Genomic DNA, 15665 nt, shown 5'->3' with positions numbered 1-15665 from the left:
TCATGTGACAATGAGAGTGAAACCCGCACACCATTTAAAGTCCATTCCATTATGGAAAAATTCCATTCCATTATGGGACGGTATGAAAAGTTCCATACTAGTTGCGCAGCGCGCGTTGATTATTATCGGCGTGCGCAAAATATGGCGGATGTTTTTGTAACGGAGTGCAAAAAGACTCTAAGAGGAAGACTTTGTTTACAGAAGGGCATCACAAGTGAAGGAGATTACTTTAATGAAGAGATAGAGGAAAATCTAAGGCAAGAATCAAATCCGATGATGTACGCGCGCCGCTATCATTACTCTTAGGGCGCGCTCTAAGATTAGGGCGCCCGCAGTGTTACTTCTTGTTGTTGTTGCTTGTTCATTACATTTTTGTTGCTGCCTGATCTATTAAATTCTCTTTGTAGGACAATATTTACACTTTTGGAGGGCACAGTGACAAGATGCGAAGGGAATTCACTTCTACTTATAGGGCCCAGGGGCACAGGCAAAACTTGGGTAAAAAAATTGTCCTCTTTACCTGTTTAACTGACATACACATGCCTAGCTGTTGGAAAAGGCATTTCAAAAGATTGATACTGTACACAAAGACAAATACATCAGAGTGCAGTTGAATGGTATGTAAACTGTGGTATGTGGTATTGAGCTATTTTGGTATAAGTATAATGGTCCTTTGTGTTCTGCTTGCTGGCTTCTGAACAGCTGGTTGTGCACAATGTTGGCTTCATTTTCACATGATTTACTGGTACATGCTGACCTTTAGTGGTCAATATTGGAAACAACATTTGTGCTCTGAAATTATTGGTAATTTTAGTATTTCTCAGAATTGACATTGTGTATGAGGTATTAAGGAAGTTACATATTAGTGTCATAGCTCCACAAGATAGCAACAACAACTCACTGTGTGGTAAATGTTACAATATATTTCAGGTTTAGTTCACACTGATGATGGTATTGCTCTGAAGCAGATTGCTGCAGCTCTTACAGTGGAGAATGACTTTGAAGAAACACCAAATGTGTGTGCGTGTGTGTGTGTATGTATGTTGTACAATACACACACTAGTCACATAAATGCACACTTACAAACACACATGAAAACGTAACATTACACATACAGACAAAGCAAAAGCAAAGTGTGTGATCACTACCCAGGGAACCAGCACTGGGACACCTGTGTGCTGCTCAGGTGCTGTGAGTCAGCAGAGGAAAATTCTCCTGGTGGCCAGCAGGAGGCTGTACCATGTCTCACAGGTGGCACCCGAAACATGCCACACACTCACAATGCACACAACACACACACACACACACATTTGTGGCTGCCTATTGTTGCTTTTCATGTTAAAGTCAATATTATCTGGTAATTTACATTTCACAGATGTCATTTGCCACAGCTCTTAACTACTTATTAGACCAGATGAGATCAGGTGAGTACCCAGCTGTGTTCTTTGTTCATAGTCATGATATCACCAACCAGCCATGTGATGTGTCACTGTATATAGTGAATTGTATGACATCATCACCTGCTAATTGTATTGTTGTTCTGACTTATTCATCAGTTAGATACTGGAGGTGACAATGGGGGCAAACTATGAGGTGTTTACCCAACTAAGAAATGGGCTGTACTAGTAGATAAAACCTTGCGGTTCCATACATTTACCTACCATCGGACCACTCAGTATAGTCAACAAATGGTCACTTTTTTTGGCCATTGCTGCACTTTTCAGTGGTAAAATGTGTGAAGTCAGTTCACAATCAAAGTAACAGTACAGGCCCACGATCTGAGTGACAGTCAGGGCCGCAATCAAAGTGACAGTCAATATAGACAGGGGTGCCATTGTATATGGGAGAAAATGGTCAAGCACTCCATGTTCATCATTGACAAACATAATGAAATCAGGTACCAAAGATTGATAGGCCATGCTTTCGCAGTTTGTATTTATATTGAAAATCAAGTTGGCTTTTACCCTTTTGTTCTACGTGAGATTGTCGTTCTCACTGATCCAGCCTTAGGAATATGACAGGAAATTTTAACAGTAGAAAACTTTTGACATATCAGCTAAATTCCTCAACTTTTAATTTGATAAAATCTATGATTTGTGATTTCTTCAACATTTTTAATTCATCATACCTACTACGTAATGAAGTGTGGATTCGTCCACTTTGACAGAACTGCTGGTGAATTGAAGAGTTAAATTTATATTAAGGAACTTCGGTGGAATTATTTTATGCTGAAGTGGAATACGATTACAGTTTTTGAACTAATGTGTGCTATTTTAGGTGATAGTCTGTCACGGCCGGTGATATTTGTGCTCGAGGAGTTTGACTGTTTTACTCAACACCACAATCAAACCTTACTGTACAATTTGTTTGATATCTCCCAAATGGCACACACCCCCATTGCTGTCATTGGACTAACATGTCGTCTGGTGAGTTCATGTGTCACTTGTTGTTGTACCACTAAAATATCTTGACTATATGTGTGCATTCTGCAACCTGTTGGGTGTGCACACACGTGCAGGCACATAAGCAAAAAGCAAGCCTTTGGCTACAGTCATGCCTACCCAGCAGTGAACCAGACCTGTGTGCTATGGTTCTTCTGGGACAGGACTAGCAACTCACAGGAGTCTCACAGGTGAAGATGTATGCACCCGAATTCACACCTGAACCTTCATCTGTTATGTGAGACATGGAGAGTTGGCATTTGCTTCGTATCCATTGATGTTACAGCTGGGCAGGTTGTTTCCCCAGTTGACAGTAGGTCCCTGTTTAACTGCTGGGTAATGTGAGTCAAGTTTCTTACTTCAAGGAAACAACAACAAAAGCAGCCAAGCATTACCAAGCATCAAACCTGAAACCAGCTATGCTACCTACACGTGCGCTCACACACACACACACACACACACACACACACACACACACACACACACACACACACACACACACACCATACTCCCTACACACATACATATGCGTGCACATGACTGTCCAGCTCTCACAAAATGAGGCCATGGAACCCTAAGTTCTACAATGGCTTCAACACCACTAAACAAGACAATGACAGTTGGGCATTTGCTTCTGCAGTTATCACCAGCTACCATTGGTGCTTCAGCTGGATGTTCTGCTTCCCCAGGCCACCTGGTCCCCATTATACAGTAAATGTGCGTAAAGTTTCTTGCTCAAGGAAACAACAATAACAGCAACTGGGTGTTGAACCTGGAACCTTTCAATTACCAGGCTGATGTTCTAGCCACTTGCTATACTGCCTCACACAACACACTTGTCATGTCGTATGTGTGTGTGTGTGTGGGCATGTTGTGTGTGCGCGTCTGTGTGTGCGTTTGTGTGTGTGTGCACGTCTGTGTGCCTAGTAACACATCACTTGTTGGTAGTGTGGCTAATGGCAGCCTCCTGTCCCTGACCATGTAGTGGAGACCAGGCAGTGTGCCCTTGAGCTGGCCTTGCAAGCCAACAATGGGGTTTACGTTATGCATACAGACCATACATTGCAGTGAGGAGGGATCAAGGTGAGACTCAGGTCTCTGCTATTGTCTGTGGCCTATCCAACCTCCTTGGGGGAACATTCATTCATCTAACCTAAAAAAACAAAAAAAACTTAGAGGCATGTAATTGGGCTACTCAGCATCTCTTGGCTAGGTGCCTCCCATTGGGAATTGGATTGGAGCAGAGATGGAAATCGTGGGACTGGCAGTCAAGAAATGTGTGTGTGTGTGTGTGTGCGTGCGTGCGTGCATGCGTGCGTGGCATGTGTGTTCATTTAATGCCAAGTAGATAGTCCAATGTTTCACTGGATAGGTGTGACCATGTATTCTTTATACAGTAGCTGATGGCATTTGATTTTGTGTGGTGTGCATGCAGCGTGTAGCATGCGCGTGTGCACATTTGTGTATGTGCAGTGTGTGTTAAGGAAAGTGGCTAGAGCATCGGCCAGGCAATCGAAAGATTTTAATCTCAATGCCCAGTTGTGCCAAATTGGTGTTGTTGTTTCCTTGGGCTTTACTCACAGGTCCAGTCTTAAATGGGGACCTGGTGGTCTGGTGTCAACTGGGGAAGCAGCCCACCCAGCTGTAACATCAATGGGTACCTGGGAAAGCAAATGCCAACAGTCCATGCTTCGCATAGAGGGTAAAGACTTTGGGTGCCCATACTTTCACCTGGTGAGACATGGTACAGCCTCCTGTGGGTTACTAATCCTGCCCCAGGAGGATTTTCCTGCACTGACTCATAGCACCTGAGTAGCACACAGCTAGGTGTGGTTCACTGGGTACCTGCCAGCACCAGCAACTGAAGGCTTTATTTTTGCTTTTACCGTATTTAACCAGTTAATAGCTACGGCTACTATAACTTTCAGTAAGGAAAACCCTGTGGCTACTATGCGAAGGCGGCTACTATCCGAGGGAGACTATTATACAAGTTGTGGCTATTAACCGGTCAAATACGCTATGTGCAGTGTGCGTGCGTGTGAGTTTGTGTACATGAGTGTTCATGTAGCACTGTCTGTTTGTACTATTCTAGGATGTTATAGAATTACTGGAGAAGAGGGTCAAGTCAAGGTTTTCTCACCGTCAGATCCACATGTTCAACAATCTCAACTTCACACAATACACAGAACTATTCAAGTATGATGTCTATCCTACTGTTGACAATATTTTTCACTTCCTTAATTAGGAAACTACTGTCACTTCCAGAAAGTGTTTCAGACACAAGTTACCACCAAAAGTGGCAGCAACATGTAGAGGTATAAGTGTGTGTTATGTAAATAAATAAATTCTGAAATAATTTGGGTATGGCTCCATAAAGTGTCTGTTTTTTTCTTGGTTTTGTGGTAAAGGCTTGTCACATATTATTTAAGATGATAATGCATTGGTATTATGTAAGCTGATATGGTAGTAGTTAAACTATTGGATGTGGTCTATAATGTTTTGTGATGTTATGGTAACGTTGACCCATACATGTGTAGCATTTGTCTGAAACAATTACGTATAAGAAATTCAAACGTATTGCATCATTATGAGGTGATCATTGGATGCAGAACTTCTGCTAGTCTCTAGGAATTGGCCAGTGCTAGTCTCTAGGAATTGGCCAGTGCTAGTCTCTAGGAATTGGCCAGTACTAGCTCATGTATTGTACACATAAATTTAGTACAACAGAGTCTTGCAACTGAAACTTTAGTACGTTAGAATAAATCATGCATTTGGTCCAAACTTTCTTGGGAGTGAAGTGCACACTCACCTTCCTTGGAAACTATTAAGTCTTTGCTTGCACTTGACTTTATAATAAAGCATGCGTTTCCAGATATGAGAGGTACGTGCTTTTCCCTACCCCAGCTAGCTACATAAGTGATGTGTTTTCTACCTGACAGTAACCAATTGCTCAATTGTTCAATGTTTTTAACAAGCAACTTTAATACCACAATACAGCCTTTTTTATCTGTGTCATTGATGACAATTAGATTGTGTGAGCTGACAACAAATGGCTCACATGATCTTAACAAATGCTTTGGTGCTAATTTTACTAACAGAATGCTTAAGCATGTATTCAATTCAGCCCTAGTAGAAAATATATCAAAAATGTGTGTTACAATCCAGGACTGTGAATACAAAAACTTGACTGGTAACTGGAAATAATTTGTATGAACTTTACAACTGAAAACTTTTGCATGAAATATACGTTATAGTTTGTCATGAGTCAATGATTTACAATATTATGTAGTTGTGTTGCATTAATTGTTCTCAGAAATTTGGACTGCCTACACACAAGCTTTATTTTGGCTATTTCACTACATTAGTGGACTGTTAATTTGGCGACATGACAATGTTTGTTTGGCAAATATTTACCAATTCATGAAATTAAATTTCTTACCACTGTTTGTCAAAAATCACAACACACACACACACACACTACACACACAAATTCAGGGTCCCCAGTATAGCTAATTGTGGTTTCATTGTAGTTCATATTTTACCAAGACAAGACATTAATTCTGTATCACTAACTCTTGGTATTACCCACTGTAGAAACTAGCTGAAGATAGGACAATGAAGGAGGTACTGAAAAGATTGTACGAGAAGACGAAAGATATTTGGAGCCTCAAGTCATTAATGGTAATAGTACCAATTGTGTCTGTTTTTAAACCAGGCGCATGCCCATTTTGGCCAGCTGTGGGTAGTCTGGGTACGCGCCTGGTTTACTGAAATTGTTTTCGTAAATGTGTGTGTGTGTGTGTATGTGTGTACCTACCTATCTACCTATGTTTGTCCGTACACACCCACGTGAGCAAAATCGTTAAATGGAAAAGCAGTTTTTACGTAAGAAGTAAAAGTTAAATGAAGTCTGTAGTAAACTTCCGCACAGGTAAACTTTGCTCTGAGGTGGTTTCTTTTCGGCGGTCTGAAATACGGGTCCTTCGACTTCGTGAATTACCTTACCTTCGGGTTTTATAAGCATTTAACAACTGAAAAAACTGTGCAGGCCTCATAGACTACCAGGAATAGCCTATCCCTTCGAGTTGGAAAGGGGGCGTACCCCCTAGGCCATACCTATTATGTTGTGCGGGCCCGACCAACTGCATTTTTTTTCAAATGAAATAATTTTGAAAATCATGTGTGCGGATCACGTGTACTTAATTAAAGACAACACATCATCAGCACCTTCGTGATATAGTACAAAAGGGACCATTGAAGATCATCCAATGCTCTAAAATTGTAGAATACAATGGGAAAGCTCTTTTGGAGATATCTGATGCTACTAGAAGAGTATGAAACCTAGATTTTTAACTCTGTATGTACTATTATAGTTACATTCATTATTTGCATTTTGTATGCTTGTGTTTAAAATTTTTATTATTAACTGACCTACCTACCCAAATTTAAAATAATTTTGCCTGCGCAACATAAGATCAAAATAGGTATGGCCCTACTTACGCGTACGAAAATGAAGAGCAGCTTTGAGGCTTTGTCGAGAGAATTTGTGGGAAAAAATACGATAGTCAAACTATAAAACAGTTTAGAAGATACTTCTGTGCGTAAAATGCTGATAAAAGCGGTTTGTTTAACAAGTGCTTCCTTAGCAGTGCATAGCAACGTAATTGAAGAATTATGAAATTTCGTGAATTACGAAATACGAGAATTATAATAATTAATTATGTATTATTGCACAACCAAAAACCTATGTAATACATATAGTTGGTTAATAACTTCATTTCAGATGAGTTAGCTAGCTGCATGGCGCCTGGTTTTTAGAAGTAGCACAACATCAACTTGTTTGTGTCTGTATTTATAAATAGTGATACCATTGTTGGTTGACTGATACATTATACAATAGTTGACAGCTGATTAATAATATCAGCCTGTTATTTTGCACCTGGTGTTGAGTATTGTTGCCGTAGTTTCAAGGTGAAAATCTCGAGATTATAGGTCAGCATACAAACAAATGAAACTGGTTATGTAGCTTTCAGAAATTCTGTGTTCTTTGAATTTGGATAAATACATGCATAGTATTTTTCCAGGGATCATCACCATAAGGACATGTCAGTTTGATTAGTTGTTTCATGGGCCTGACAGACCCATCTTGTTTATAGATTGAAAAATTAAAATAAATTTCTGTAAGCAAAACTAGAAACTCTGAACACAGCCTTGTACTCTTCCGATACAATTTACCTGTAAACATCTTCTCAAAACCTAGCAGACGAGTTGCCGTTTTGTCAAGACCATACACCCTTGCATGTGTGCAGGTTCACCAGTCATAAGTATGTTCCCTAAATAACACAGGGTACAAGAAAGTTTAGTTCAATAGGGCCAGATCATAAAAATAAAAAGTAGTGTTGCCTATTTAATCCCTACTTCAGTCTTCAGCTTTTTCTTGTACTAAATTTGTGTTAAAAACTGAACTATAGGATATGGTATACTCATGCATGGTCCTTTAATGTATCTGTCTTTGTAATTCTTGCTTACTGGAATATTTACAGCTCAAGTAACACTTATATTCAACATATTTAAGGTTTTGCCAGTGAGTCAGTTGACAGCAGAGGAAACATTTCTGAAGAGCTCACACTTCCAGGAGGCCAGTGCTGTGTTGCACACCAACACAAAGGCAAACATAATTGCAGGTATGTACTGTATGTTGAAGTGTCTCTGTCTTCAAGGGCAGAGAGGTCCCACACCATCACTTTATTAGTATGCTACCATATTGGATTGCATTACTGGTATCAGAGAATATTTATGTGGTGGTGCTAAAGTTAGTCAGTAGCTTTTATTGGACATCTGAAAAAAAAAAAAAAAGGAATGACAAATTTCTTTTTGCTGTGCCATGTGTGCATGTGTTGTGTATAAGTACACACTTTTATACTTCACTATAGACTTATCTGTACTGGAGTTAACATTACTGGTAGCTATTAGACATCACATGGAGATCAGTAGTAAACCATTCAACTTTGAAATGATCTATAAAGGTATAGCAAGGTGTGGGACAATAGATGTCCGTCTGCAAAATGTGTTGACCTCTTCTGATATGCTTGTATAATAAGTCTCCAATCTTTCAAATCATTTTAGAGGTCTCATTTAGTGTTCAGTTACACCACTTACCACCTCATTATATGTCAAGTGTACTTCTTTGATACAACCACTTAAGTGTTGTTCAGGTTTTTTCTTTGGTTCCTATTATTGAAGTTTTACTGTATTTCAGAATATAGCAAGTTCACTGGTCAAGTGGCTCACTCATTGGAATACACGAAACAAGTTGTGTGGAGGGCATTTGAACGTCTCCAGTCAGCCGGTCTAGTGTGTCCGACAGAGCAAAGAACAACAGCAAGCAGTGCCCTACCCAAGGAGTACCGTAAGATGTCCCTAATGTTGTCATGCCGAGAGGTGAAAGAAGCTGTACAAACCTATCCCAATTGCCCAACAGACCTACAACAATGGAGCCAAAAATCTGGAGCAGCATAACGATGGGGAATCAAAATTGCCAAATAGAACCTGGAGTCCTGCTAGAAAAATACATGAAACTTAATGATTGCTTTTTAAAAAAATTACATGATAAATCATGTACTATCTTTGTGCAGTTATTTGTGTATTAGTGTATGTATTGAATGTTATCACTACCCATATTAGTGACAGAATGTACAGTAGACACTTGGAGAAGAACGTAAAGTAAACAGGTTTGGAGATTAATCCCATCCAGCATATTCCGAGTATGATGCCCAGCAGTGGAATGAACATCCTTGATAAATCCAATTCTCCATTCTGCACTTGGTCTGGAGTATTGTGGTATTCAGAGATGTGGACATGTATGGCAGAGTTGTTTGTTACTCCACATTCACACAGTGTTGTGTTGTCGTCCTCAAACACTCGACCATGGCTGATAAACCGAACCCTCCGTCCTGCCACCAGCTGGTCTTGAAAGTACTGACTATAGAAATGTAGCAATATCATATGACAGTGTGTACTTCAGATAAATAAGCACATGAGTGAAATAGTAAATAGAATATTTTCACAATTACTCATTGTTTTGTGACACATAGAGGCTAATCTATAAAATTAATATAATTTGTTCTGTGAGAGTGCTTGTGAGATAGACTTGTTGTACAAGCAATTAATTCACCGCAACTGGACTGCGGTCTATTATCTTATTATTTGTTTGTTTTTACTGTGCAAAAAACACAGATGATTACATTGTACAGATATAATTAAGTTGTTACAAAATTGTCCAGGGAAGGGGAGTTAAATCACAAAGGGGGAAAAATCATTGTTAGTCATCAATTGCTTATAGTACATAATTAGGGGTAAAGTAATATCAATAGATCATTAACAATTTTATGTCATAACTTTGGCTCTGTAAAGTAGGTAGGTTGAGTGTGTTCAGGATACTAGTAACACTAGAGTGTCTTGAAAAATCATTAAGACAAAATCTGGCTGCTGCACTGCTTCAATTTTATCTGGCTGCTGCACTGTTACCAAATCTGGCTGCTGCACTGTTACCAAATCTGGCTGCTGCACTGTTACCAACCTTGTCAAGTGTAAGTGGACCCCTTTTCAACAGTGTACCTGGTTGGGCTTCAACATTGATATATATATACCTTGGAAAAGTGTCTGTACCCCATGAAAAAAACAAGCTCAGTTAGCCGCTAATCTCTGTGTCAGTGGCTCTGGGCCCAGCAGCTAGACTAATGACAAGAAGCTTGTATGCACTCATTAATGCATGGCAGATGTGGTGTGAGGGCTTGGAGATCACTGATGGCATAAAGTCAGACCTTCAATTCTGATTTATAGAGATTCAACATTTCAATGGCCAAAATTTATGGGTGGGGCCCTCAGCACTAAGAGTGGTATATAGCAAAACAGGCTATGTGAGCTACACTGTACAACATGGCTGTCATATAGCTCATGGTCTATGGCTCCCAGATAAGGCGGTTAAAAGCTGAGATCTGTGCAGTCAGAACGGTGTTGGAAGCACTTAAAGCTAAACTTAGTAATTAATGAGAGAGCATGGTGGTTCACTGATAAGCAAAACGCTGTTCATATTCTTATGGTAGGAAGTAGGAAACCTGACTAGCAGGCTGAAGCCCAGGCAGTTTCCCTGTCTCACCGTTTACACATAGAGCCAGAGTGGGTTCCCAGGAAGAATAACAAAATTTGCAGACTGGTGATTTAGCTAGATAGATTCAGTGTACAAGTTTCGCCCTGTGTGGTGGCGTTTATCATTTAAATAGATCAAGTACAAGTGCAGCTCTAGCTGCCACTGGTGTGTAACAGTCTGAATCATGTATGTTGCTATGTCCTTATCGCTATGCTACCCATTGTGCGTTATGTACCAAACTTGTAGTTAAATGGGTTAACTGCTTGTTGCCTTTATGGCATTATACACGACTTGTGCACATTATCATTGAATTATACTGTTATTAATAGATGTAGATGATATGGAGTCAGGAATGTCAGAACACCCCCCTTTATTTCTAAATGACATACAAATTCCGGAAACGACTTCTGTCAAGGTCCTAGGATTTACATTCGATTCTTCGTTTACTTGGCAGAAGCATATAGACAATGTTTTAAAACGTGGAAGACAACGTCTGGGACAGTTATATCGTTGTCGCTCATTATTTGACCACCAAGATATTCCTTTACTTTACAAATCCTGGATTTGTCCTATGTTGGAGTATGGTTGTATTTTGTACTCAGGTGCAGCTCTGTCTCACTTGAATCGTTTGGACAGCTTTCAATCTCGCATTGAACATATGTGTGATTTCTTATTCCCCTTTTTGACTGACCGACGCAATGCCTCCATCTTGGGCTTTACCTGTCGCCTTTTAGATGGTGAGGGACGAAGCAATTTACAAAGTTTTTGTCCAACATTTGAGAAATCACCAACCCGACTATCTAACAGATTACATTCTTTTGACCCAGCTAGCCATCTCCGTTTCACGAACATATGTAATTTTCGAACTCTGGATCGTTTCCGCCGTAGTTGGCGGGCCGCAGTTGTGCCTTTGTGGGACTTAGTTCCGGCTGATCTTTTATTGCAGGGCGATTGTGTGGGATGGAGGACAGTTTTGAAAGATGTTCAGAGAACTATTATGATGTAATTGTATATTGTCACTGTGTGCTTGAATTAATAACGAGGTTTCTTAAACGTAAAAAAAAAAAAAAAATATATATATATATATATATATATGGGTGTCTGGCCACTACGACCCAGAGCTAGTAAGGCTGGCAGAGAGACTCCCATCCACGCTGCTTCAAAGCAGAGCAGATTCCACCACTAAGAAGTACAGAGATGCTTACTGACGATGGAAAACTTGGGCAGCTACACATGCCTTACAACATTTTCCACACATCCGCATCACATTGCACTGTATCTCCAGAGTATTGGTGACAACCTCAAATCAGTGTCAGCGACAGAGGCAGCAGTAAATGCGCTACCATGGGTGCATGGTCTGGCCGGTCTTCAATCATCAACTGGTAATCCCATAGTGCAGGAGACCCTCTCTAAGGCCTGAAAAGAATCTGGTCTAAGCCAATACAGAAGAGAAAACCAATGCATGTAGAGATATCCTGGCTGATATGGTTAAGGACTTTCTTGCAAACCCAATATCAGAATCACAACTTTTAGCCTCCTTGCTTTTGCGGGTTTCATGAAATTCGATGAGGCTATTCGAGTGAGAACCTGTGAGGTCGAGATCACCCCTATTATGGCCAAGATAGCTATACCCTCCAGTAAGATGGACCCATACAGACAAGGTAATGAAGTCTTAATTTCTGGGACTCATTGTCTTACTTGTCCAGTGAGTATGCAGAGCGGTACATGTCTCAGATAGAAATCAATCCCTCCAGGGAGTTTTTCTTGTTCAGGGGCATTGTGAAGACCAAGGAAGGTGAGAGGCTGCGTCCATCTGGCTCATTAGGCTACTCTACCATAAGGGTCCTGTTCCATAAGAAGCTGGAGGACCTCAGACACTCACCAACTGGATTCGGCTTGCACAGTTTTCATGCAGGAGGGGCATCGGTTGCAGCGAGAGCAGGTGTACTGGACCGTCTTTTCAAACAACATGGAAGATGGAAGTCAGATAAAGCAAAGGATGGTTATATCGAGGACTCGGTGGAGAACCGGCTATCTGTAACCAGAATCAGTGTTTAGTCAGTGTGATAATGGGTGGGTATGAGGTGGGAGATGTATTTTATGTCCTTTGAGGTTGCGAATTAGACAGAAAATAAGCTCCCCCTGGAATACAGTATGTATATGCACCAGTGTTGGTCACGTGAGTAAGGTTATTAATAGTTCAAAAGTGTGAATGCATGTTCATTCTCTAGGCTGACAGGTGTGGAACGTGCAGCTATCGCACACCCATCCCCCCTCAGGTGTTCTCCTTAACTGATTGGTTAACTACCAGATGATTGCAGTGTTTATTTTGAAGAATAAGGACACAACCAGCAGTTTTTGTTTTTGGCAAGATGGAGTAGCACAAGGTTTTTTCCTGGCAGGCAAAAAAATGAGGCCTGTCCAGCTCTTTTCCTTGAGTTCACTTGGGCACAGTGGGCTCTAAATTAATTGCACAGTGCTAGGTCCATGTTTTGCTGTTGTAGTCGCACGCTGCTGTAATTTGTTTTGTTTGTTACGTACGTATATAATTATAAATAGCTACTCGATTCATTTTTGTATTTGTGTCGCATTCTCAAGTTCTGTTGGCAATTGATTATGCGCCTGCAACTACACACCCATATCAGTGTTTAGTCAATGTGTTAATGGATGGGTATGAGGTGGGAGGCAAGGATTCTTCTGGTGTAACTATTTAGAATGGGTTGACAAGGTTTCTAAGCTATTTAGAGACCCAAGGACGATGTGGGCAAGGCTACCCACAAACTTAATTACCGAGACTGCAGGCCGACGTAATTAATTGTGGGTAGCCAAGCCCACATCATCTGAGGGGCTCTAAATAGCATAGAAACCAATGTCAACCCATTCTAAGTGATTTAGAAAGTTCCTAGGTTAAGAGAGTGAAAAACTGTGCATGCTAGAATTGGGATTTATCCTTAAGTCGAGTTGATCATATCAGTGCCACTACACCGGTGTGACATTCATAACCATTGTGTGACTAACTTATAGTGCAAGTATCAAGTAGTTACTATGCTGGGCTAGAAAGACACTTGCCTTGCCCAGAAAGTAAGCTATTAAGTTGTGTCTGTGCTAGCTTCAAGATTTATCCTTCGAGTTTGTTGTGTCAGCGCCACACCGTGCCGGACATTGGTATTGAACGTCTAGCTGAACACTAATGATGCCTGTCTTGTCCAGAAAGAAACAGTAAGGACATTTTGTTTATGGCTTTGCTGATTTTCGTTTGAAGAATGTAGTAAACAACCACTGGCAAGACCACAGGTTACTAACTATTTAGTAACCCTGCCACAGGTTTCTATTGGATTTAGTAACCTCAGACATCAAAGGAAGTATTACATAAAATTTACCAACACCTATTATGAAGCCTACACGTATGTGTCACAGATAGTTTTATATTTCTTGTGAACAGTGTGACAAGCAAATTAAACATGTGAACAATATCTCTTGCAATTATTTTCATACACCTATAATTTTTGTCAAGTTAGGGACTTGTCACATGAAGTTGTCCCCAGGGTAGGGAAATTTGCAACAGCACATGCGACTGTTAACCCTTGCATTTTTCTCATTTTTTTTGTTTTCTGAGGGAAAAATCAGTTGAAGTTTTAAGCAAATACTCTTGGAGATAAGGAACAATTGCAAATAAATTACAGGCGTTCATTTAATCAATCACCAATCACAACTGCAGCAGTCTGTGGAGTTGTTGTCTCATTGTGTTCACCATGAACTGGCAAGGTGGAGATTTAACTTACTGGGTAAGTTATGTCTTACAGGTCCTTCCTACAACCAGGACAAAAAGGTGAAAACTGAGAAAAAAGGGTGACAGTGAACTACATGTCCAACACGAGGTAAACCAATAACCATGTCTTTGGGAACACTGGGACAAAACGAAGATTTTAAACTCCATTTGTTTTGAGAAATACCTTCGAATTTAATATGCTCTACAGCAAAATTAGGTTTAATCAAAAGCTTTTATGCAAATTTGTATTTGGCGAGAGTTTAATTTGATGAAATGCAGGATCTTGCACCTGTTCAATCAGTTAAAATATTAGAAACACTAATGGCGAGATTTTAATCTGGCAATTTTGTAAGCGTCCGGCAATTCTAATTCCACGCCAAAATTTCTGCTCATACGGTAATAATTGGTAATTTGTTAAGTAGGCTATCCATTAGCCTTAGAAAAGACAATATAAGCATCCTTGCTACAGTAACAGGGCAAATAGCACAAAAAAATGCTATCCCCACCTTTACCCAGGTGGGGTTATGACATTGTCAGGTGCACAATACTTACCTTTTCACTTCTTGAAGAGTTGTAGTATAGGAGAACTCCGCGTTTATGGTCTGGTCTTGCAGTACCAACCTTACAGCAATGGACTCAGATTGATTCTCAGGATGGTCATTGCTCTGCACTTCCTCTGGTGGAGCTTCTGGTAAATCGACTGGCTCAATGTTGACATTATTGGGAGTAGTCAGTGGCGTGTCCTGTTGGAATTCATCTCGAGATTCATCTTGATAACGTGCTAAGAGTTCGTCATTGTTGTTTGAAGGGATTGGAGCAGCAGTAACAGTCGCTTCATTGCTCCTTTCATTCGAACTAGCTGTTCTACGATACGACTCTCTTAACACCAAGAATAGCAGTGTACCAGATGATGCTATTATAAACGTGAAGAATAGTAGCACTTCGTCCCCAATTCCCGCGACGTAACTCATCACGTGATCACCCTACTCTAATAAATACACACCAATATATGTTCGCAGCTAATTGTGGTATCGCTCGATCTTTGCTTTAATACTGCAGTTGTCAACATGAACGTAGAACATGAAGTCAGCCTTTTGGTGGAAGAAATTAAGCGGCTAGGTAGCCCTAATAGCGAGGGAAAGGTGTCGGTGAAGTTTGGGGTAATTTTCAGAGACGATAAATGTGCTAATCTGTTTGAGGCGTTAGTCGGAACTCTCCGTGCGGCTAAGAGAAAGAAGATCATTAAATACGACGGAGAACTGCTCCTACAAGGTGTCCATGATGAAGTGGAGATAGTACTTTTAAA

At 40.4% G+C, this 15665-nt stretch overlaps 2 protein-coding genes across 2 annotated transcripts; one reads left to right on the top strand and one right to left on the bottom strand.

Annotated features, from left to right (window-relative positions):
• Positions 1-92: 92 nt before the first annotated feature.
• Positions 93-9564, top strand: LOC136269145 (origin recognition complex subunit 4-like). Its single transcript, XM_066064623.1, has 12 exons — positions 93-257; positions 408-498; positions 548-617; positions 931-1016; positions 1376-1424; positions 2278-2426; positions 4534-4637; positions 4687-4756; positions 6036-6122; positions 8017-8125; positions 8375-8467; positions 8701-9564. The coding sequence occupies exons 1-12, from the start codon at positions 142-144 to the stop codon at positions 8958-8960; spliced, it is 1284 nt and encodes a 427-aa protein (XP_065920695.1). The 5' UTR covers positions 93-141; the 3' UTR covers positions 8961-9564.
• LOC136269152 (transmembrane and ubiquitin-like domain-containing protein 1) lies at positions 8946-15365 on the bottom strand. The gene is made up of 2 exons (XM_066064634.1): positions 14912-15365; positions 8946-9423 (listed from the first exon to the last, which is right to left on the bottom strand). The coding sequence occupies exons 1-2, from the start codon at positions 15328-15330 to the stop codon at positions 9063-9065; spliced, it is 780 nt and encodes a 259-aa protein (XP_065920706.1). The 5' UTR covers positions 15331-15365; the 3' UTR covers positions 8946-9062.
• Between the last annotated feature and the right edge of the window lie 300 nt (positions 15366-15665).

Source organism: Dysidea avara, chromosome 10 (genome assembly GCF_963678975.1).
Source record: "Dysidea avara chromosome 10, odDysAvar1.4, whole genome shotgun sequence".
In the NCBI taxonomy this organism is placed as follows: Eukaryota; Metazoa; Porifera; class Demospongiae; order Dictyoceratida; family Dysideidae; genus Dysidea; species Dysidea avara.
The sequence above is the reverse complement of the archived record's forward strand: the minus strand, read 5'-3'. Positions and strand labels throughout refer to the sequence as shown.

Excerpts from the sequence above, each read along its gene's own strand:
- LOC136269152 (XM_066064634.1), bottom strand. The coding sequence starts at position 15,330 with ATGAGTTACGTCGCGGGAATTGGGGACGAAGTGCTACTATTCTTCACG. Across the intron at positions 9,424-14,911 it reads ACTCTTCAAGAAGTGAAAAG|TCAGTACTTTCAAGACCAGC; the intron begins GTAAGTATTGTG and ends ACATTTCTATAG.
- LOC136269145 (XM_066064623.1), top strand. The coding sequence starts at position 142 with ATGGCGGATGTTTTTGTAACGGAGTGCAAAAAGACTCTAAGAGGAAGA. Across the intron at positions 258-407 it reads GAGATAGAGGAAAATCTAAG|GACAATATTTACACTTTTGG; the intron begins GCAAGAATCAAA and ends TTCTCTTTGTAG. Across the intron at positions 4,757-6,035 it reads AGTGGCAGCAACATGTAGAG|AAACTAGCTGAAGATAGGAC; the intron begins GTATAAGTGTGT and ends TACCCACTGTAG.